Source organism: Mus pahari, chromosome 13 (assembly GCF_900095145.1).
Source record: "Mus pahari chromosome 13, PAHARI_EIJ_v1.1, whole genome shotgun sequence".
In the NCBI taxonomy this organism is placed as follows: Eukaryota; Metazoa; Chordata; class Mammalia; order Rodentia; family Muridae; genus Mus; species Mus pahari.
The window spans coordinates 24,629,628-24,652,545 of NC_034602.1; the positions used below are offsets into that span (position 1 = coordinate 24,629,628).

The following is a 22,918-nucleotide window of genomic DNA, read 5'->3' on the forward strand; positions in this document are numbered from 1 at the left end:
GAGGGCCGAGAGCTGCGGGGATTGTGCAGCGGTCATCTAAGTGTCTTGTGTGTGCTGTTCCCTCTGAGGCCGGCTCATGTTCTCTTGATCGCCGCCCCGTGTCCCTGGCAATCTTGTATCTCCAACACTATTTAGACCTCAGGCACTGCTGGGCGGCTCTTATCTCACCTCACACCTTACTCTGAACAACTGAATCCTCTTCACTTCCCTGTCCTTGGTGTCTGCACAGATCCATCTCCCTCTTGTGCAGACCTCCAGCAGCAGGGGCCACTACCAGCCAGCCTCCGGTGGCAATTCCGTGTGATGTCTGATTGCTTAATGAAGCCTTTCCCACTGGGCCCTCCTAGGAGACCCCTCCCTCCATGTATAGAGACTGTGGTAAAGTAGAAATGGTAAAACTGTATTCTGCCTAGCTTCCTATTTCCCCCTTGCTCTGGCCCTCTGTTTACAGAATGATTTCAATTATAAATCGCATCAGCAGAAGAACCATGTTTAGAATCAAGGAGGTCAGGAACCCCCCTAGTCCGTGTTAAGCAAATACTTTATTTGTTCCCAGCTCAAGTACCAACTGGAGAGAAGCAGGAAGCTGAGGGGCGGAGGGCATGGACTTTGGAGGCTGGCTGAATTCTGCTTTGGCCATTTGCATCCTTAAGCAAAGGACTGAACTGCTGCTGCTGCTACTTACATTTTCTGAGTAAATGAGGCTGGCCTGGAGCTCACAGAGACCTAACAGTCTCCATCTCCCAAGTGCTGGGATTAGAGGTGGCGCCATCACCCCTGGCTTAGCCGCCATCACCCCCTGGCTTAGCCGCCATCACCCCCTGGCTTAGCCGCCATCACCCCTGGCTTATTGCTTTTACTTGGGTGTCTGGGATCAGAGCTCGGGTTTTTGTTTAGGCAGTCTTCACTTCCCCACTAGTCCACCTATCCACCTCTCCGCTCCCGGCCTTCAGTCCACTGCCCTTTAACCCCCCCACACCCCCGTCCCATCCTCCTTTATAGACAGATTAGCAAATAAAAAGAACAGGTATGAGCAGGCCTGAGAATCTGGGTGGCGGAACGCTGAGCAAGTGGGCCAGAATGTGAGAGGGGAACAGGACTGAGCCTGTGCACAAACATTAAAAAGACCATGCTGGGCTCTGTGGGAGTCAGGGTTCAGCCTCCAGGATGCTCCTTTTCTGTTTGGCTCTAGTATGAAAACCACTTTTATGGGGCGTGGGGGTGGGGAGCCATAATTAGCTCCTTGGAATGGCAGAACACTTTAAGAGACATGTCACAGTGATGGGTTGTGAGTGTCTTGCAACTGGGAAAAATTGGTGTCATGATGTCCTTTTTGGAAAACTAGAACTTAGTGCCTGTCACTTTAGTCAGCAAGTAAACTGATGGAAACGCTGGTGTCACAGAAATTCAACTCACACCCTCATGACCATTTGCTAGGGGCACAAGGGAAGGCATGGCGTCTGCCGGGGGCCACTTGACACCTGCGTAAAACCCTCACCAGCTGGTGGGAGAGATCAGTTCTGTGTGATATGAAGGCAAAACTCTCATGGCTTTCAGGGACTCATCCCTCACTCACATCCTGCTCATAACATAGGTCTGCAGATGGTCCTGTTATCTGCACCAACCTCTTAAAAAAATTGTGTAGGTGTTTTGCCTGCATGTACGTCTGTGCACATGTACTCCATGTATGTAGTGCACATTGGAGGCCAGAGAGGACTTCTGATCCCCAAGACTGGAGTTACGGAGCCTCACCATATGGGTGCTGGAGATTGAACCAGGGTCCTTCAGAACAGCCAGGGCTTTTGATGGCCAAACTACTGCTCTGGTCCCCAAATCAACTTTTCAACTTTGGTTAGGGCTGCAGAGCTATAGCCACCACCTTTGGCCTTTGCCAGGCCCTCTTGTGGCTATATATATCCAAGGATCTTGGTAAGAGGGGAGGCCAGGGATAGCTTAGCAGCCTGGTTATGGATTCCAGCCCACCCTTCCTCCCATGGGTCCCTGGAACCCTGGCTCCTTTTAGAAAGATAACGGTGGGGTTGTGCCAACCTACCTTGTTTACCTCAGAACCTCCTCTTCTTCCCCTACAATGCAGAGTTCCAGAACCAGCTCTCCTGCAGCCTGACTCCTCTCCGTGTCCCGAACCATTGTGAGCCAAGCTATGCTGAGCCCCGTAGCCTCTGGTGACCTCTTGCTGCTACCCAATGCACAAAGAGCCTGGGCTTCGGGAGACATCCCTGGGACTGATCCTGTGGTCCCTAGCTATGTGACCTTGGGCCTCTCTACCTCAATCTTCTTACCTGATCCACCATTGTAAGAGTAAGCAAGAGAACAGACTCCAGGAAAACACACAGGAAACTGGCACCAACGAGACTCGGGAAACCTGTTTATTGCCAACAGCAGAGATCACAGTCCTGCCACCACCATCGTGCATGCAGTTCTTTCCACACTGGTCTGTGTGCAAACGGAGCATTAGCTTCTCACAAACAATGCCTTACACTACTATGTTCACCTATGTGTTCTGCCTCTTAAGTTTGTTCTTCAGAAATATTTGGTTTTTATTTACTTATAGACAGGGTCTCACATAGCTTGGGCTATCTCTGAACTGCCTCTACCTCCCAAGAACTAAGCGTGTGCCACCACCATGTCTACTTCTGATTTTATTTTTCTGCACTGTCACTGTATCTGAGCTCCTGGTAGGGTGGTGACATGCTGGCTTGAGCCAGCTGTTTCCTCCTCCAGTCTCAGCTGGGGCAGTTTAACAAGGCCATGCATTCACTACTAAGACACCATGGGCAGACTGCTAGCCCCGCTCCTCTCCGCAGGCTCCCTTATAATCCATCTCTGGGGCACCAAAGCTCTTGCGGCTGACCATTCACAGACACTGGAATAATGACACTTGGGTCTTGTATCCTTTTAGAGGTTTTAAACGTTTCCTCAGGGCCAGGTGTGGTGGTACACGCCTTTAATCCCAGCAGAGGCAGGTAGATCTCTGTGGTTTTGAGACCTGCCTAGTCTGCAAAGTCCAGGACAGGCAGGGCTATTTCACAGAGAATCCCCGTCTCAGAAAAAAAAAAAAAAGAGTTTCTCCAGAAACATCTATGATGGTCACATTTTCTGTAGGGTACAGAAAAGGCACTTGGAAAATATCCGAATTAGGACAGCAGGGAGTGGAGGGAGGGAGGAGGGTCTAGGGACCAAATGGTTTACCCACCTAACACTCTTGGGCTACTAATCTTAAATTTGGAATCCCATGGGGACTTCCTTTATGTAAATAGTAAATTTGGAACCCCTTGGGGACTTCCTTCACATAGTTAGTGGACAAACCTAAGCCTTGTGTATATTACTCAAGTGTTCTCCTACTGAGCAACAGCCTCAGTATTCATCTTTAGGGACCCCACCACCACCAAGTAGTGCCATTCATCTCACTGAGGCTGAAGGGATGGGGTAACAGGCTGCTCAGGGCTGGCTTCAAAGGGTGTCCTGGAGAGCTAAGAGACACAAGCAGCAGCTCCTCAGGGGGCATTGCGTTTGATCTGGCCCAAAGTGCTAGGCAACAGCAGAGATGGCCATGTCCTCTCAGCTAGACTGTTCCCAGGAAGCTGGGTGTCCTCTAGCTGGCTACAGGGAGAGATGGCCAAGAGCAGATAGGGGCTGTTCCAGGGAAGAGCAGCAGGCAAGGCAGATGAAGCCCAAGCTTTGCATGACACAGCAGCTTGCTCCGAGTAGTCAGGGAGAGATGACTGTGCCCCCGAGCTGGGCCTGCTGCTACACCTTCTAGGAGGAAACAGTTTCCCTGCTGTCTGTCACGATGGCTATCTTTCTCAGATCTCAGCTAACTCAGCCTTGGGGGAGGATCCCACCCTGTACCTGCTCTGTATCTCAAATGCTCCCAGAGGCCAGAAAGGCGCAGAGGAACTGGCATTTAGTTTCACTTGTGCAGGCTGGCCTAATAAACAATCCATCAAGTATCTGTCTGTCTGCTAGTCCTAACTACACGCCAATCAATGTCCCTGGCGCCTCAAAGGTCTGTTGGTAGGACTCCAGGCCCTGCTGCATCAGGATCAGCTCAGAAAAGACCCCACTGCAGACCTCCTGCACACTGTAAACCTGGGAGACCTGTTAGCTGATTCCCATTGCAGAGTGGGCCACACGGGGAAAGGGCTCTGGGAGCCAGCCTAGTCCTTCTCGCTTCAATAGGCCTTGGTGGCATACCTTCACTTCTTTCTAGCGGTTTCCAATCTCTACATTGAGAGGGTGGGGGCTAACAGTACATTTATAACAATGACACTCTGAAACTGGCCAAGTGTCCTTGTGCCAGTTGTAACACAGGGGTTGACATAATCTACATGGGTCGAGAGCCTATACTGCCAGGGGTCAGACTGAGCTTGCAAGACCTGCTCTGCCACTTCCTTCTTGTGGCCTAGGGAGCCCTCACATCCCACTCGCCTCCTTAGGAGGCGGCTTAGGAGGTACCTTAGTCTCACACTGGCCACTTCCTTCCACAGGCACAGAGGTCACACAGCAAGGAAGGACAGCACTAGGAGATACACCAAGGGGCAAGCATGGAAGTCAACAGATTACGGAACTACTATGCCTTTTTGTCTTTCAGGTATCCGTGTTTCTGAGGAAGGAGGGGGGAAAAGGGTGGAGCACGTCACGGAGCATTGCCGGAGGGTCAGAAACTTTATTCACGGGCCTTTCGTCGCTTCTGAATATACAGGTCTTCTGCCATCCAGGACTTCCAGAGGTGGTGCCTCACTGCACAAGATGAAAGACACTTTGGTTCCGCATCCCCATCCTTTCCCGTCAGCACAGCTGGGAGACAGCCTGCTTGATGGCACTGGGTTCCTTCATCCAGGGATAAGGCACTGTGTGTTTGGCTGGCTGGTAGGTGAGGTGTGGTGGCGGTCCTGAGTGTCCCGAGGGCAGAGCTGCCTTGAAGGCCTCCCTCGTGCAGGCAGCTTGTGCTCTCAGGATGGAATCATGCCTTTGCTTCTTTTTCGGTCAGCCATGGTTCTACGGCTGTGGTTGGCTCTGGCTGCCTTGTTGGCTTCCTTCTTCCTGCGTTCCTGGGTTGTTTCCCGGCTTTGCCCATGGCCCCGGGGGCCGCCCGTCACTGCAGTGGAGTTCTCAGGCCTATACCTAGGGGAGTAACACCGGGTCCATGATGAACAGAAATGTGCTGAAGAGGCTCTGACCAGAAGACCCCCACAGCCCACCCTGATGGCTTTCACTGAGGACACACCCTGGTCAGGTCTAGACAGGAAGGAACCCAGCCCAGGTCTGATTTTCTTCTGAGCCTCGGCTCTAGATGGGCCCACCACCATGTGGGTATGAACATCAGCTGCTGAATGGTAGGTCCCTTCCCTCTGCGCACAGATACCTCCTCCCACCCTGCCTAATTTAGGCAATGCTCATATTTTACACACCAGGTTCTAACTTGGTGGTCCCCAATGTCCAAACGTGCTTACAGAGCTGACAGAGGCTCTCTTCAGTCCATCAATCTCTGGGGTCTACTTGGCGCATTAATGTCAAGGGACTCGACGGAAGAAGTCAGAATAGCTTTGCTCTCTGACCAATAACCTGTGACTCCCTGTTGCCTTCAGAATGAAATCAAATGACTCTTAGGGAGGTCTCACCTATACCCACAGTCTAGGTTGCATTTACCTTTGGGCCATTTGGCCAGAGTCCCCACTAAGAAAAAGAGGGAGCCAGAAAGTCATGTCAGGGGTCCCTGTTAAAGACCCTGACAGACTTGTGCTTTCTGGGGCTTAGCTCAAGTGCCCAGTGTCCCTACCATGACTCTATGCCACTAAGGTGCGTTATCTGCCTGGGCTCTTTTTATTCTGCTCATGAATAGCCGTGCACACACTCCAATGCCGAGTGACAGGCTTACACTGTCTGTCAAGTACTGACTATGAGTGGGGAGCACGAAGCTGAGCCGTCGGGCTCAACCCTTTTCATTACCTTGTTTTTGAGACAGGCTCTCACCATGTGCCCTCTGAACTAGAGACACTCGTGCTTTTGCCGGGTGCATACTGGGATCCCAGGCTTACCCTGGGGTCTTGGCTGTATTCCTGTGCAAAAGTTTTGCTACATCGCCCACATTGGTTTTAAAAATCCTGGTTTCAAATGATTCTCTTGCTTTAGCCCAAGTAGCTGAGACTGGCTTTTACTAAGTTATTTTAGCTGAGACTGGCCTTTACTAAGTTATTTCATGTCTCGGGGCCAATAGAGAGAATGATATTGAGATTAATAGTTACTTCCTAGAGACAGATATTAGGTAAGGAACTACCTAAAAATGGCCCCAGGGTTCCGCATGATCAGCTGGGTTCTCCTGATGGTCTCCTCCAGGTAAATTAGCCCCTCTGATGCTTACCCCTTCCTGGCAAGGAAGGCCATGCGCCTGGCTTCAGCCTTCTCCCTCAGCACTGCAGGATCCTGAATGAAATGGTCCGGCTGTGGAAGGAAGAGAAGAAGCATTTGCCATCAGGAGCTTTCCCACTCCCGAGGCTTGTGTGGGCCATGATGGGAGGCCCCTGACATACCCACAAAGGGCACGGGTTGCTACTGCAGCTAGGGTAGGCACTTGGGGTGCAGCTGCTGGGGTGAAAGGACCACAGGAAGCACATCACAGGGAGTACGTGGTGTTAGCTGAGAAGGCCAACAGGGAAGGAAGGACACAAACGGCCAGAAAGTCAAGTAAGGCCCTGGGAAGCCTGCTTGTCCTAAGACTGGGGAGCTCAGCCTCACTCTGGTGCCAAGGTAGAGTGTGTGAGAGCTCCTCCTGAGCTCTGTGCCCAGAGTCCACGGAGGTGGGCCTGTGCAGGGACAGCTGGGAACTTCAGAAAATCAGCAGGCTCTGACAGATAACATACCTTAAAAACAACAATAACAACAAAATCTAAAGGAGTAGAATTAGTGACATGGAAAGATGTTGACTTCATATCAAATGTGGATTTAAGGCCAGGCTGGGCACAGAGGAGGTACTGTGTGTGGCAGTAGAGGCTGAGAGTCCTGTGGCAGGGCGTGTACTTTTCAACACACATGCTAGCTCCTGCCAGGCCCTCTACACAGCCCTGTAAACATCTTGTTTTGTCCCCTGTTAGGGCGGCTAAGGACTGCAGAGTGCCTGGTCACTGCCTCAACTGGAGCAAGGTCATTTCATTTGTTTTCTGTGTTGAGTTTCAAGTTAAAATTTCAGCAGAAGAAAAAGGTTAGCTGCTAAAACTGATTTTTCAGACCCACAGGATCTAGCTGGCTCCAGAGCCTCAGGCCTCTAAGTCTTTTCAGATTTTTAAGAACTTCCATCTGGGCCCCCCAGCCAGCAGCTACGGCCCTTCCCTTCCCTAGACTGTAACACCTAATGAACTCAGACCCAGTCTCTAATTTGTCCCCTGAGAGCCCCTGGGCTGTGGAGGTGAGATCAAAGCCAGCAGCTCTCAGAATGGTCTGTACTTAAAAGGACCTCTCCAAGCCAGCTGCTGTGTTAGGGCTCAGGGTCAGGGGCAGGGAGAGCCGGAGGGAGGCAGAGCTTCCATCAGACTGCACTTCTTTTATCTGCCACCTGCCTAGGACATACCTTGGGGGCCTCCTCTTCCACCTCATCCTCTTCATCCCACTCCTCCTCCTGTGCCTCGCCAGGCATCTTGGTTCTCAGCACCTGAGGGATGGTGAAGGGCCTGAGGGTTGGGAGAGAGAGAGAGAGAGAGAGAGAGAGAGAGAGAGAGAGAGAGAGAGAGAGAGATCAAAGACTGAGTCTACTTGGAGAGTGGCCTCCTGCCTCAGGGAGAAGGCCTGGAGGCCCTGCTCAGGAGGCCAGGGACCCCACTGGGCTTTTCAAGCAGGCTTCTCTTTAAAGAAAGGTCCTGAGGTCTGATGTGGAGAGCCCTAGGGATCTCCAGTTTTTCTGTTCATCAGGGAAGCCCTGCTTTCATCTGCAATGGGGGAATCTCTACACGATTCTGCTGAGAAAAATGTTCTGTACTTGGGGGAAAAACATGCAAAATGACTTGCCAAGACCAACCAGTGTGGGCTGAGTTGAAGGAGTGGGTGGGAAACCTGGTGTGGGTGTGGGTATATGTGTGTGTGGCAGCAGGGGTGGGAAGCCTGGTGTGTGTGTGGGGGGGGTGGCGGGTGTGTGTGTGAAGCCTGGGGTGTGTGGTGGTGGTGGTGGGGAGCCTGGCAGCGGCTTGGGCACTCACCTGCGGCTGATGAGCTCATCATCAGAGTCTGCATCGTTGGCGCCCACCTGGTTGCCATCATATGTGTCGTCATACTCGTCCTCATAGTCATCGGCCTGGTATTCTCCCGGCTGCAGGGGGACCTACAACAGCACACTCGTGGGTCAGAGAAGCAGGGCAGACTGCTGATTTCCCACACCCAGAGAGAGGCCCAGCTGGGCAGCCTACCTCCTCCACTACCACGCTGTACTTCTGGTAGCGCTGCCACTGTGCCACCACAGCCTGCTTGTCATTCACCAGGCTCCTCACGTTCTCCTCCTTCCTGGAGCCAAGGACAGCGGGGAGAGAGGGAGGACAGCATCAGGTCAGGAAGGCTGAGGGGCGGGGTGGGGGTGGGGCTAAAGGCCCAGAGAGAGGCTGGGTTCTCTTCTTTATACCTTATGTCACGCTGAGGCTACATGCAGTTTTGTCCTGAGCCCAGGAAAGGCCCAAGGTCTCTTGGGCAAGGCCACAGGGGGTCTGCCTTCCTCCTCTTACCCCCCCCCAACCCCCACTATAGCAGCTCCTGAATCTCTGTTCTACAGAGCACCGTGGGAGGAGGAGAGTCTGCTAGTCCAACTGCCACCGTAAGTGAAGACAGATGGATGCAGTGGAGGGGGAAGGGACACACCTGGCTCACACTGAACTGTACATCAGTGTCAGCAGGGGCTCAGGTCTCCACCGTGGCTTTGCAAACCTGTAGAAAAACTTGGCTTGTCAGCCACGCACACAGGCCTGTGGAATGTGTTTTTTGGCCCTGCAGGGGAAAATCAATTAGAGAAGCCAAGCAAGAGATTCAGCTTAGCAATGAGATCTGGTCTCTGGAATGTATCAAGAGGAGAGGGTCCAACAAAAAAACAAGACACAGATTCTGCACAGATCTTCTAATAACTGGCTCTGGGCGAGTGGCAGGCATCTGAGTCTGTAGGTCTGTCTGGGAGCCTGGGACACGTTGGGATTGTAGCCTCAGTATGGTCAGTAGAGCTTTGCTGCCCCATGGCAATCTTTATTAAAGGCCTACTATATGCTAGGTAGCATTCTAAGACTGAGAAGGGGGGAGATTTAGAAATGGGTCAGATATATATCTGTTCTCATAGTGGAGTTGTGGGTGAATGGAGGTAGGTGTACCATGTGAAAGAGACAGAACTGAGCCCTGACGTGCCCAGCATGGGTCTGGGGGCAGATGTGATGAAACTCTATGACAAGAGAGTATTTGATTGTACCAGGAGCCCCACAATGGGACAGAAAGGATGCTGCATTTGATTTAGATCTGAGAAAAACCTTAGGTAAACAGCAATCTTAGCTGGCAATAGTGACTCATGCCTATAATCCTAGCGTTATAGACGCTGAGGCAGGAGAACTGCCAAGAGTTAAAGGTCAACCTAGGCTACAGAGATCCCTATCTCAAATACGAGAACCAAACTTGGACATGGTGGCACATGCCTACGATTGTAGAGTTAGAGGAAGAAGCAAGGGGGTCAGGAGTTCAAGGTCATCCACAGCTACACAGCTACAGGTCAGCTTAGGCTACATGAGCCCTTGTCTTAAAACTACTAAAAACCAACCACCAACCAACCAACCACTCTAGGAATCTTTTCCAGCCACCAGGATTGGGACTGTGGACCTGTGACAATGGCCTTGGCACTGCACCTGGCTCTCTCTGCCATGTTGGCAAAGGGGTAAAAAATGAAAGGGCTCTAAGCTTATCCAGGTAGCTGGTGAGAACAGCCATGCATCTCGAGAGGCCAGATTCTGTGCTGGGCCAGGGACCAACTAAGAACCAGAGATGTCCCCATCAACTGGTAGCCCCCTGAGGCTTCCGATTTCTCTCACCCCATTAGTTTCTAGTTATCTGGCTCTCTGCAGGGCCAGATGTGGAAGCCACCCTCTGTGGACGCACCCTGCGCCCTGCGAGACAACAGGCAGCAGAGCAGGGCCTGGGAGTCTGTCTAGGGCTCTGCACTTGGCTTCTTGACTACATTCGCAGCCAAGGAGAAAAGTGATGCCCGAGCAGCTGGGAGAGGGGCGGTCAGAAGCCAGGCCTTCATCCTGTTCTAGACCTAGGCAGCAAGGGCCTCAGAGACTGCCTTTGGAATCATAGCTTCCTACAAAGTAGCAGTAAGCACAGCTCTCCTGAAACTAGTCACCTTTTCTTCCCATCCACTCACCCCTGCTCTCTAAGGTCCAGTGCAAACAGGTTTGTATGTCCTGCAGAGACAACACACGCCCGACTCTTTCTAGGTGAGGAGCCTGTCCATACAGCTTCTAAAGAAGGGTCAGCTCTCCTGACTGACTCTACACTCACTACGTGTGTGAGCACAGCAGGTCTCTAGCCTCAGCAATCTTAGCTCTGGGCTTGTGATGCTGCATGCCTGCTGCACTAGCAGGGCTGGAGAGACGGTTAAGAGCATTGGCTGCTCTTGTAAAAGACCAGGGTTCAATCCCCACCACTCAAATGGCAGCTCACAACCATCTGTAATAAAAAACAAAAAATGGGGGTATAGGTGGGGTGAACCCAGCACTAAGGCAGCAGAGACAGGAGGATTTCTGTGAAGTTCAGGCCAGCCAGGGCTACACAGTGAGACCTTGTCTCAAACCACCAACTCCCCTCCCCCATTCCAATCCCTTAGCTCCTGCTTTCAGCACTCATGTCTGGGGGGTGTGGGGAGGGAGGGGCTGGGGATGAATGGAGCTGATGATGCTAGAGCTGAACACAGTGGCTCACTAAGCACAGCTGGCATCTCAGTGCTTGGGACACAGACGTGGGAGAAGACAAGGTCAGCATCAATCAGCTTTGGCTACTGAGTGAGTTTAAAGCTACCTGGAGTTACACTGGACTCTGTCTCATACAGAGAAAACAAAAAGAAGACACAAATACAGACAGGGACCTGCATTTGCTGCACCCAACACACTGAATCCATCTTGTGTTTCAGTTTTGCTTGCTAGTATATTCTGTGATTCTCTAAGAGGCAAAAAATCTGGCCACAGAACCTTTGTTGAGGGGGAACTCTTGTTATCACCCTGGTTTCTATAGACCAGTTCAAAGGAATTAGAGGGCCACATGTTGTATACACAGCTTCCTTCACTGGCTGGGATACACTGGTGGCAAGGTGCTGAGTGTTCAAGCCAAGTACCCTCTAGTCTAGATAGTGTTCTAACAGACTTTGTCTTTTCATTATTGTTGTTGTTGTTGTTATTATTGGCTTATTTTGAAACAAGACCTTACGATGTAGCCCAGGCTGGCCTTAAACTCTAAAGCCTCCCATGTGCTGGGACTACGAGCCAGGCCCAGTTGCTGAGACTCAGGCTTAGATCATCCACTTTTGCACTCCATCTCAGAGGGCCAAAGGCTGGCCCCGTTCTGTTGATGACACATGAGAAGACACGGAAGCTTCAGGGCAAGGTCTGCTAGCTCCGCAAAAGACATCAGGGCTGGTGAGGTGGCCCACTGGGAAAGCACTGGCTTGGCACGTGCAAGGCCCTGGCTTTGATCCCTAGCATCTCCAAAAAAACAGACAAAAGATAAAAGAGACAAGAGTGCCCATCTGGACTCCCTCTTGGCATTATGGTTTCTAGTAGCCAGAGTCAAAATAGCCGAACCCCATCCCCCACACCCCCCTAAGGACCCCTAAGCTAGCGTCCCAGAACAGAGAAAAGATCCTCCTTATTCCTTTTACCAAATAAGAACCACAGAGTAACCAAGCCTCACCTCTGCCCCTCTTTAGCTCTGTGTGTCAGGAACAGTCCAGACCCCACTTGTTACCAAAGCTGTTGAGCTGTTCAACAGTCAGTGCGCATGCACACAGGTGTGGCGTGCTACTTCATCCTCCACTGCTACCTGAGTGCAGGGCCCTCGCCCTTCTACCTTGCCCCGACTAGGACAGGTGTCCCTGTTGAACTCCAAGTGCACCTGCTTATTTGATGATCTGCCTTTCCCACGGTCTCTGCCCTTTGTTGGCAAAGCCAGGGTGCCCTGCTCTCCTTGTTTTCCTGGTGCCTCACACAGGATCTCGTGCTAGTAAAGCACTTAATAAATATTTGCTGAGTGGATAAATACTGAACACATGAACGAAGGTTTTGCCTCTTTACAATCCTCGCCCCTGGGCTGCCCAGCAGAGTGGGACTGGTAAACACCCATCATCCAGTCTCTGCTGGCAGCCAGCGTGCCACAGAATTAGGACACAACCTTCAGGACACCTGGCTGCTTCAGCCCTTCTCATGACCCTGGCAGCTGAGAGCAACCCACTCGAAAGCACTCAGAGGTGACCTACAATTGGGTGGGGATGAGGAGTGCGTTAGGTGAATCTACAGATGAATGTCAGAGGGAAAACCTGTGTCCAGAGATGCTAAGTAATGTGGAGGAGCAGGCCAATTAGCCTCCCTGTGCCTTCTGCTGGTCTTGGAGACCCCGTTTGACCTTTCCACACAATAGCCACCAAGAGGGATCTGCTGGGGGTGGGGAGGATCCAGGGGTGTCACAATTTGAGTGACTAAGCAATGTGCCAGGGTTTCCTGTCCAGCAAGCCAGATGGCTTCAGAGTTGCCCTGGGTCTGCTGAGCCCTCAGCCACAAGCTTCAGGCAGTACACAGCCCCAGGGCACAAGACTGACAGCTAACTTCCTCCCTTTCTGCACTGCTGCCTCTAACATTATGTTGGGGACAGCACAGGCTGCACTTGAGCAGAACTCTTGGTATCAGTTTCTTCCCAGGAAAAAGAGGTCCAAAGCCCAGTACTTGATTTATTATTCATTTTGAGATAAGGCCTCACTTAAATTGAGATGGAACTCACTATGCAGCCATGGAACCTCTCCCTAGTGTCTGAACTGGAGGCTGGAGTGACCACGCCCAATCCGAGTGACCTTTATAAAATGTAACATTAATGAGCTCATGGTACCTTTACATGTTCACATTGGCCCTGAAGCCACTGTCCCTCTTGTTCACTCAGCCTGGGAAGTTTCCCTCCTGGTGTGCAGAGCCACCTTGACACATCTTTCAGACCTCTGTCATTTTCTCAGAGGAGCCTTCCCTTCTAGGCTGACACCACTAGCAGGAGCCCTGGAGGCTGCCCACAGTAATGCTTGTTTGATGAGCTGAACAATGCAAATTTCACATGGACGTAGGCAGTGTCTGCTTTGCTCTCTACTACAGCTACAGTTCTAAATTAACCCAGGATGATAAGCAGCAGGCAAATATTTGGTGACATAACGAATAGGTCATGAATGGACTTTTCAATCTGGGAAAGTAGGAAGAAGCTAAGTTACAAAGAAAGAAAGCATTAAAACAGAATTTTTTCATCTTTGGAAAAAACTTACATGACTTAATTTTCTTGTTTTGTCACAACCTGACGCACTGTCCAGCTCTACCCACAGAGTCGACAGGCCACATACCAAAGGATAAGAGGGACAGGGACAGATTTGGCCCTCTGGCCTTTACCACAAGGAGGTATCACTAAGAGTCGCCCGACACACAGCTGGACTTAGAGAACATTGTTAAAGGACCTGCTCTTGTAGGCTGGCAGTAGTGTACAGGGACAGGCTTCAGAGGGACCCCTGCAGTGCTGAAGAGATGGCCCAGCAGTTAAGCACACTTGCTGCTCTTGCAGAGGACCCAGGTTTGGTTCCCAGCACCCACATCAGCTCACAATTGTCTGTAATTCCAGTCCTAGGAGCTTTTCTGGGTGCATCTATGGGCATATCCATGTAGGGAAAACATTCATACAAATAAAATAGAAATAAATTAGAAAGAAGAGTGGTAGCATTCTCCAGGAGGAAGACACACAGCTAGTTCTGTCAAGACCTTGCTTCCTCTACCTACCTCTACAACTAGACTGCAGGGCCCATGTCCTGCCACACTTACCTCCTGCCCTTGTGCACTCGGCTCAGGTCCACTGAGTCCCTGCTGAAGACATCAAACTCATCGTTCTGGAAGACGTTGTGACGAGATGACAACAGGGGTGTAGGGTCCGGCTTCACTTGTCTGGGGGCCACAACACAGAAACCAATTTAAAAAGCCCTGCTGGCTAACACCTGCCTGTGTCCCAGGCCCCACTGTCTTCCCATCATACTGTTCGATCTACTTTAAAAGCTGTGCCTAGGACGTGAGTTTACCTCCTTTAGTTAGGCTCTCCTTAACCTGGCCCCTGTCAAGAATCCACAGCATACCTCACCCTCATTCCCTGCGGACCACTGCCCTATGAGACAGGGAGTTATAGGTCATTCATCCTTATTCTGGGGGTAGTGACACTTGCTTTTGGTACTAGGGATGCAATGTACAACCTCACAGAAGCTAAGCCCATGCTCTACTATACCTCAGCACTGTCATCTGTAAAATGGAACACATGTAGGCTGAGGAATGTGCCCAAAGACACAAAGCTAACTTCACTCATTCATTTGGCAAACATCAACTGTTCATGGAAGAAACATCAACCTGTGTTCTTGCTGTCTCCTGAGGCTTTTGGGGTAGCAGTGGGTCCAAACCAAGAGGTTCAGTGCTGAGAGAGTGAGTGGCTTGGCTGTGCTAACTAAGAATTTGGGAATGTCCTAAGGATGGCACAAATCTAGAGTTGGGAGTGTGTCACTGCCCTTTGCCGCACTGCTAGTCTCTAGTAAGTCCTCCTATAAGGTCTGGCAGGGACAGACAGCTGTGTGCTGAGAACCTCGGGGGCCCCAGGTTTACTCTCTTTGAAGAGGGCATTAGTTCAAACTGTTGGAGACACTGCTATGAAAAAGATGCAGATTGAGCCCCCAGTCTAAGGAAGAGTGGGAGGCAGGGTAAGGGGATTCCTGCCTTGAGGACCTCTTCCCATCTGTCTCTCCCACCTTTCTAGGCCTCGGTCCAGCTGACTGAGCTCAGGGGCCAGCCGATCCTCCAGGATGTTGTTGATCACCTGCTCTGAATCATAGCTGTAGTGCTCCAGGCAGGCCAGAATAAAGCCCTCCCCGAGGTCTGGCAGCAGGTCCTTCACTTGGGAGATGAGTGAGTCTAGTTCCACGCCACTCACGGCAGGGCCCAGGGCAGCTGTTGCACCCATGCACTGCAATGGAGAGCCAGAGTGATGCAGGGAAGGACTAAGCTGGGCAAGGAAAAGGGCAGGAGTCTCTAAATAGCACTCAAGCTGGCGTGACGGGCCCCGGTTTGGCCTCTCCCCAGTTGTAGGACTTTTGCCAAGTGACTGAAATGGAGCCCCTGTTCTCGTCTGTGGAGGAAGGGGCTCTATGACTTCCTAGCTGGGGTAGCTCTGCTTGTATGTTTTGGGGCACTGCATGTTCTCTTTCTGAATCGTTTCCTCTTTATGAAATGGACAAAGTGACCGTAACTCATAGCATTATTTCAAATGGCTCAATGACGAGATGCACATTACCCACAGGGAAGAGTGCCTAGTCTGCAGGAGGGCCTCCATAGATAGTCATGTGCTAGTGATCAAGGTCCTCGCCCAACTCTACCACGGTGACTGACTTGGAAGGACAACAGCAATTACTCATGAGGCTGGGTGGAAACGCTCCCATTCTTTTCAGTAAGGACACTTCATTTCAGATACTGCCCTAATGTGGCTTCATTTTATAATGCTTTATTTTATTTTATTTTTGGTTTTTCGAGACAGAGTTTCTCTGTGTAGCCTTGGCTGTCCTGGAACTCACTCTGTAGATCAGGCTGGCCTTGAACTCAGAAATCCGTCTGCCTGTGCCTCCCAAGTGCTAGGATTAAAGGCGTGCGCCACCACGCCCGGCTTATAATACTTTTTAAGGAGACGGGAAAATAAAACCATAAAGGGCTAGAGATATAACTAGTGGTAGACCCTGCCCTTGCCCCAGGGTCTTGCACAGCATCAGCAAGACCCTGGGCACAATCCCAGCACTAGAAAAGTCACGGCGGTCAGGATGATGTTAAAGAAAGACCTCTGTTGAGAGAAGCCACCAAACAGGGAAGAAAGGATCTGGGCTCTAACAGGAAGAACGGTAGCATTTGCTAACGAGGCACTAAGGACCAGCTAACTCACAAGTGTTCCATGTGGCTTCCCCAGAAACCCCAATAACATTATGGAAGCGGGCACTGCCTATCTGAATGTCCAGAGGATCAACTCTGTACAAAGAAGAGTACTCTTGAACACAACAGCTATAGGGCATGCAACTGGCAAGCAGATCAGTTTACCACTGAGCAGCCCGCCCTGAGACTGCGTGGTCTCCATGCTTGTACCACACAGGGAGAAGCCCTTCCATACAGGCTTGGCTGACCTTGGAAAAGCTGGGAGAGGAAGCCCTAGATCCAAGCCTTCCCACCCTTCCCACCGTGTTCAGTGAAGCCCTGTGATCACTGGGAGGTGGGCCAGGCATCATTCTCAGCTGCCATCAAAGGAGCTCTCCCTTACCCAGTGCGTGGAGGAGCTGGAGGAGCACAAGCAAAAGCTGCACCTCTTCATTTTACAGAGGGAGACAGGGCTGGGCATGGGAGTGCACGCTTGCAATCCCAGCAACTGGAGGTAAACACTGGAGGATTGCTGTGAATTCAGGGCTAACCTGGACCAAGGGCTCGGGTCTCTTGTACAGAGGTAGTACAAAGAGCCCCAGTGCTGGAAGCTACCAATCCCAAAGGACTCTCTTCCCTAAAGGCAGAACAAGTAAGGGAGCCTGGCTACTTGTCTATCAAGAGTGACTGGGAGGCCTAAGGAACCAGGGGCACGGTCTCCCAGATACATACCTCCTCATCCTCTTCTGAGTTCTCCAGCTCTGATGGCAGTTCACTGACTGGCTCTGCTGCCATTGTGACTTCGTTATTAGAATCCTTGGCCCTTGGTGGGTCTTTAATGTCCTTGATTTTCTGTCTGTCCACTCCTTCCCATGCACTTTCCACAGCCTGGAGGATGTAGGCAGTCCGGGTCTCATCCCTAAGAGGTAGTAGTGTTAAGGGTTCTTGTGCTCAGCTCTGGGGTAGGGTGATTTCTCATTCCCTGCCCAGGATCTGACCATGTGGCTTTTCCCAATGGTCTTCTGGTCTACCCAGTATGTGTCATGTGGAACAGCATGCTAAAAGACTGCCGCGCAGGCCTCGAGCCCCAGCACCTGCTGCCCAGCAGAGCAGCTCTGGGCAGAGAGGGATAGACATTACTCTTGGTGTCCTGGACCTGTAGATGGTCCAACAGCTACTCTTCTGCTCTCTGCCAAACTGAGGCTATTTAAAAAGGGCTGAGGGCCTACAGGAGGTCTCTGAGGCAGGACTGGACCTGACCCAGCAACAGAAATGGCCCAAGGCCAGCTCTTCCCTAGCCTCCTTTCTCTCTGCCACTCTGGACACACTGGGCCAGAAATCTGAGGTTCCCCACCCCTTGTCTCTACTTTTATTCCAAACCCACATGATCCATGCAGGGAGACCTGTAGCAACCATCTCAGCCTCTGGTGGTCCCAAGTCAGTCATTGTCCTCCCAGAGCCCAATGGAGCCTTTTCAGAGTATAAATAGCCCGTGTCACTCTGCTTCTCAGCCTCCCATGCTTCCTAGCACCTGTAGCATGTAGCCCAAACCTTTTCATACTTGTCACACAAGGGCCTTGGATGTTGATCAATCCCAGATCACTTGCCACATCCTCATCAGACGTCTTCCCTCCCCCACTGCCACACACAGTGACACATGACATTGAAGGACTCTTCAAAGAGCCAGTTCTCTTTGTCCTCCAACCCCTGGGAACACTCTTGTCCTCAACCTGAGCTCAGGCCAGGCCATTTTCTATCTGTCCTATCTTTGGCTTGGCTGTTTTCTTTTGACCCCACTCTGAGCTCTGCTATGTGACCTGCAGCCCAGGGTCTTCTCATGTGACATTTCCTAAGTGCCCATTTACTGGTCCTCATCTCCTTCAGTAGGGCTCAGGGTTTCTAGAGTACAACATGAACACTGGGCCCAGGCCCTCAGAACACACTTGGAGAGGAGGCTTCTCCTTGTTCTCTATCAGAGCAGGTGCCACTTCCAGACAGAGGAACTGGGTCCTTGTTAGACTTCTTGATGTGAGTAGTCCAGGGTTACCTTCTACCCCTCTGGGTCCCAGAATGTCATGTTTGACCTAGTCAGGCCTTGGCCCAGTAGGCTATAGTAGGATACAAGGCTGATGAAGCCTGCTGCAGCAAGCTGATGTCTTCAGCTACAGGGAAGAATGTGTCATAATCACGGAGGAATCTGTAGGGCAGAGCACAGAAAGGAGGGTCAGGGATGGGACCCTGAGGACAATGTCCTTCAGCAGATCACCCTGTGTCAGCTACCCAACCACAGGCTCCAGAGCCTCTGTGCCATGGTAAGTATTTATCAGTGATTCCACTGAGCAAGGCCTCATAGGATTCAAGGGGAAGACATAGGCCTGTCCCAAAGCTGGTCCCAGCTCAGTCCTACTCACCTTTTTTCCTGCAGTAAAGAGCTGAAGATTTGAAGGAATTCTTCAATGAAGCCTTGAATGTTGTCACAGCTAGAACAGGACACAAGGGACATGAGTTCATGCAATGTAACAGGACCTGCAGGCTCTGTGGATGCTCTCCCTACCCCTCTGCAGTCTCTCACCAGTTGGAGGAAAGCATTTTTCTGGGTTTCTCATTATGTTTGGCAGAGGGTAAGGATGACTGGAGGAGCGATGAGAAGCGCCTGCCATGTGTGGAGGTTCCTCGGAGCTTACCTGCTCTCTAGAATGGGAAGCAGGCAGATCTGGTTCAGGATGATGTGAAACACCTCCATTAGCTTCTTCTTGGAATGGGAGAGCCTCTGCCACATGTCACCCAGGAGCCTTTGATGGACAGAGATTGGAGAAGTAGACTTCAGAGTTGAAAGACACCCTGGGAACTTCTTCCCAGCAGTTACAGGTGCCTCCCCAGAGCTGAGGTGGTCGTAAAGGTCACTGATGGGAGTGGCTTACAAAAGCCTACAATACTGAGTAGCCAGCTGGTCCACACCACTTCCCAGTTAAACAGAGGGTCAGGAACAGCAATGTCAGTTACCAAGAGCTTGAAGCAACAGCTGAGCGTACATGCAGGGACCAGCCATTATCTGCTAGGATTTGGGGGTGTAGGGGAGGGAGACACTGAATTAATGGACTTGGGAGCCAAGAAGGACTCTCAGAAAAATTCTCATAGGATGGTCTATAGAAAGGTAGTGTATCACTAATAAAATGATACATCTACATCGAACCCTCCTCGTCCAAAAGTCAGGAATCACTGCAGAAGAAGGGGTTGGCAGATTGTAAAGCCAAGGGCTGTGGGTGATTACAAGGACACAACAGGGTAACTGCACATATAAATTCACAGAGACTGTGACAAGACATGTACATGCTCAAGCCAGGCCACATCCTAGCTAAAGGGGGAGGTGGGTACAGAGTCCCACCCCTACTGAGGAGCTACTGGAACTGATAGCTGTTGGGAATTTTCTTTAAAGGGATGGTCCCTGTAAGGTTGACCATGTTTCAGTGGAAGGCTACACACATCTAAGAGTTTATGGGCAGGAAAGATTTGACTTCATATGTTTAAAAAAAAAAAAAAAGAAGAAGAAGGAAAAGAAAAAGGAGGACATCAAGTGGGTAAGTAGAGAAGGGGGAATGAACCAGGAAGAAGTTGGGGGAGGGGTGAATGTGATCAAAATACATTGTATGAAATTCTCAAGGAGCTAAATAAAAATAAAAAAAAAATAAAGCAAACAATAACTCTCTACTTGCCATAGCGTTTCTCTTTAGGTTCTCACACAAGCCCTCACAAAGCAAGTATTTAAAAAAAAATCTTTAAGAAAAAGTCCTTAAGGGCCGAGGGTGTAGTTCTGTGGCAGAACATGTGCTTAGCATGCACAAGGTCCAGGGTTCAATTCATAGCACACAAAATAAAATATAAAACCCCGGGAATTGTTAAAAAACAAACAAACCGGGGCTAGAAGACCACTAAGCGTAGGACTAGAGTCCAATACCACAGTCGCTCAGCCTCCTATCCTAGGAGTGGGAGCCGCCCGCGCTCAGCTTCCCACCCCACGCAACACTTAGTTCTGTCCCTGCCTCACTTGCTGTCTTCAAGCCTCCTCTTCTTAATTGCAGACTCCATTTCCGGAATTGCCATCTCATAAAAGGAGGCTAGTCTGCAGAAGCAAGCACGGTAAAAAGGAGATTAATTCATAAATACCACATTTTGGTAGAAAATGAAGCCAACCTGAAGGAGCAGAAGGGTTCACTTAGTTCCCCATAAGCCCACAGCCTGTGTCCCTGTGTGTGTAAACCACAGGAGTAACCTCAGGAGCTGCACTCAGGAAAGCAGTCCAGCTCAGGGAGCAGTAACATCACACCCTATTCAGACATTGGTTCTGAAGAGATCAAACTCGGATCCTCACTTTGCTTTACTGAGTCAAACCACCCCTCCCAGCAGCCCAGCCCATAACCATTTTCTGGGGCTACCCAGGGGCTTTCCTGAGTTTACCCTGGAATGATGCACTGGGCTAATCCAACAGCCTCTTGGGAATTGACCATAACTTTGCCTATTCTTTTGTTTTGTTTTGTTTTGTTTTTCGAGACAGGGTTTCTCTGTATAGTCCTGGCTGTCTTGGAACTCACTCTGTAGACCAGGCTGGCCTCGAACTCAGAAATTCACCTGCCTCTGCCTCCCAAGTGCTGGGATTAAAGGCATGCGCCACCACACCCGGCAACTTTGCCTATTCTAACAAAGTGACCAGAGTGTCTACACAGGACTCCTGGGTTTGTGGAGCAGGCACAGGATTACCTTTCTCCTTGCTCAAAATCTGCCTATTCTATGAGCCTTGAAATGCAGACAGTTACCTATACTTTTTTCTCACTTTGATTCTAAGATATGACGTAGGTTATTTTTTTTATTTTTTGGCAGGATTTGAAATCTCTACAAATTGTCTACACATGACAATGTGTATGTACTGAGAACAGGCTAGATATGCTCAAGACTTACATATATTACACGCTATATTTGTTTTATGAACTAAGTCAGTTAGTTCATATGTAACTTTTTAAAAAGATTTACTTATGTGTGTGCATGCATCTGTCAGTTGGTATGTAGAAATGAATTCAGATGTTAGGCTTTCTACAACTTTTTGTCTGTTTTGTTTTTTGAGACAGGGTCTTACTATGTAGCTCTGGCTGTCCTGGAACTCTCTCTATAGACCAGGCTGGACTTGAACTCACAAAGATTTGTCCCCCTCTGCCTCCTGAGTGTTGGGATTAAAGGCTTGTGTCACCACCACCGGGCTGCACTATAACTCTTAGTAAAAAGTTACAAGCTAGATGTGGTGGTTCTTGCTTGTAATTCTAGCACTTGAGAATTTGAAGCAGGAGGATCATAAGTTGGAAGCCAGCCTGGACTATACAGCAAGACCCCGCCTTAATAGCAAAACAACTAAAAATTATACACACACAACTAAAAATTATACACATACAACAGGGCTGGAGAGGCGGCTCAGGGGTTAGAGTACTTGTTGCTCTTCCAGAGGACCTGGGTTTGGTTACTAGGACCCACATAATGATTCACAATGTTTGTAACTCCAGTTCCAGGAGATCTGATGCAGTCTGTACTCCACAGGTACCAGGCATGCACATGGTGAACACACATGCATACAGGCAAAACACACTCATGAACAAAATAAATCTATAATTTCCTCAAAAAAATTATACACACATACATGATGAGTACATCGCTGTTCCTATGACTGTATTTCCAGCTCCGTGGGAAGGGGGACTGGCAGAGGTGGGCGGCATGGGAAGCAGCTGTCCTTTCCCTCCTAACACTGACTGCAGCACTCCAGCCCCACCTCCTCACTATGTACAAGATTCTTCCTCCCAGGGGCCAGATTTGCTGCACGCAGGACACGCTGCCCTGATAACTGACAGAGCAGTTCTTTTCTAGGGTCTAACTCTTCCTCCAAACATCTAAAGTTTCCCAGAGTCAGAGGTGCATGTAAGTGCCTAGTGTGGTGCTGAATTCACGCAGGTGCTCTGCAATGTCTACCTCACTACAGCACTGCACGTAGCCGAGAAGAGCTGAGCCAAAAGGAACAAGCCCTTCCAAGAACAGCATCAGCAGAGGCCAGAGAGGGCAGCTGGGCCCAAGCTGGTTCAACTCTTGCCAGGCTATGTTGTTGGTGGGAGGGTGATTTGGCAAGATGTGAGAATTAGAGATGTACATGCCATCTGTCCCTGCATTTCTACTTCTAGGAATTAATCCTCAAATATGCTTGCAAAGGTATGAAGTGGTGTGTGTACAATGTTATGTATTTTCAAACAGCAAACAACTGAAAAAAAGCCACAAGAAATAAAAAAAAAAAATATCTGTGTCTGGTGTCTAGTATGCAGATCCATCGGCTGCTCAGTCACCTGGAGACCCTGAGCTCTTTCCCCGCTACAGCTCCCAAGTTTTAAAAAGGGGGAGGGGTTAGGAGGGTAGCTCAGTGGTAGACTTCCTGCTAAGCATTTATGAAGGCCTGGGTTTGTTCTCGTTACTGCAAAAGGAGAAATAATGTGCACATCTCCCTGTTCTGCACATCTCTGGGAACTCACACTCAAACTAAGGACAGTGTTGACCTGGGAGGAAAGAACTGGGAAAAGGGGAAGAAGACAGTTGACCAGATAGTTCACACTGTGGGAAGAAGACAGTTGACCAGATAGTTCACACTGTGGGAAGAAGACAGTTGACCAGATAGTTCACACTGTGGGAAGAAGACAGTTGACCAGATA

General features: G+C 50.3%; 1 protein-coding gene across 2 annotated transcripts in view; it reads right to left on the reverse strand.

Annotated features, from left to right (window-relative positions):
* Window positions 1-2,383: 2,383 nt before the first annotated feature.
* The window catches only part of Ascc2 (activating signal cointegrator 1 complex subunit 2), a 46,210-nt gene continuing 25,675 nt past the window's right edge, over window positions 2,384-22,918 (reverse strand). Inside the window, exons 7-18 of one of the 2 annotated variants that reach the window (XM_029545262.1) lie at window positions 20,233-20,307; window positions 18,872-18,979; window positions 18,599-18,667; window positions 18,310-18,384; window positions 16,920-17,106; window positions 15,044-15,258; window positions 14,082-14,201; window positions 8,415-8,508; window positions 8,208-8,329; window positions 7,586-7,685; window positions 6,383-6,462; window positions 2,384-5,145 (exon numbers count right to left, since the gene is read on the reverse strand). In XM_029545262.1, coding sequence (XP_029401122.1) covers window positions 4,974-5,145; window positions 6,383-6,462; window positions 7,586-7,685; window positions 8,208-8,329; window positions 8,415-8,508; window positions 14,082-14,201; window positions 15,044-15,258; window positions 16,920-17,106; window positions 18,310-18,384; window positions 18,599-18,667; window positions 18,872-18,979; window positions 20,233-20,307 — 1,417 coding nt within the window. In that variant the 3' untranslated portion in view covers window positions 2,384-4,973. The remainder of the gene's footprint in view (window positions 5,146-6,382; window positions 6,463-7,585; window positions 7,686-8,207; window positions 8,330-8,414; window positions 8,509-14,081; window positions 14,202-15,043; window positions 15,259-16,919; window positions 17,107-18,309; window positions 18,385-18,598; window positions 18,668-18,871; window positions 18,980-20,232; window positions 20,308-22,918) is intronic. The other variant, XM_021210536.1, reaches the window with a different exon arrangement.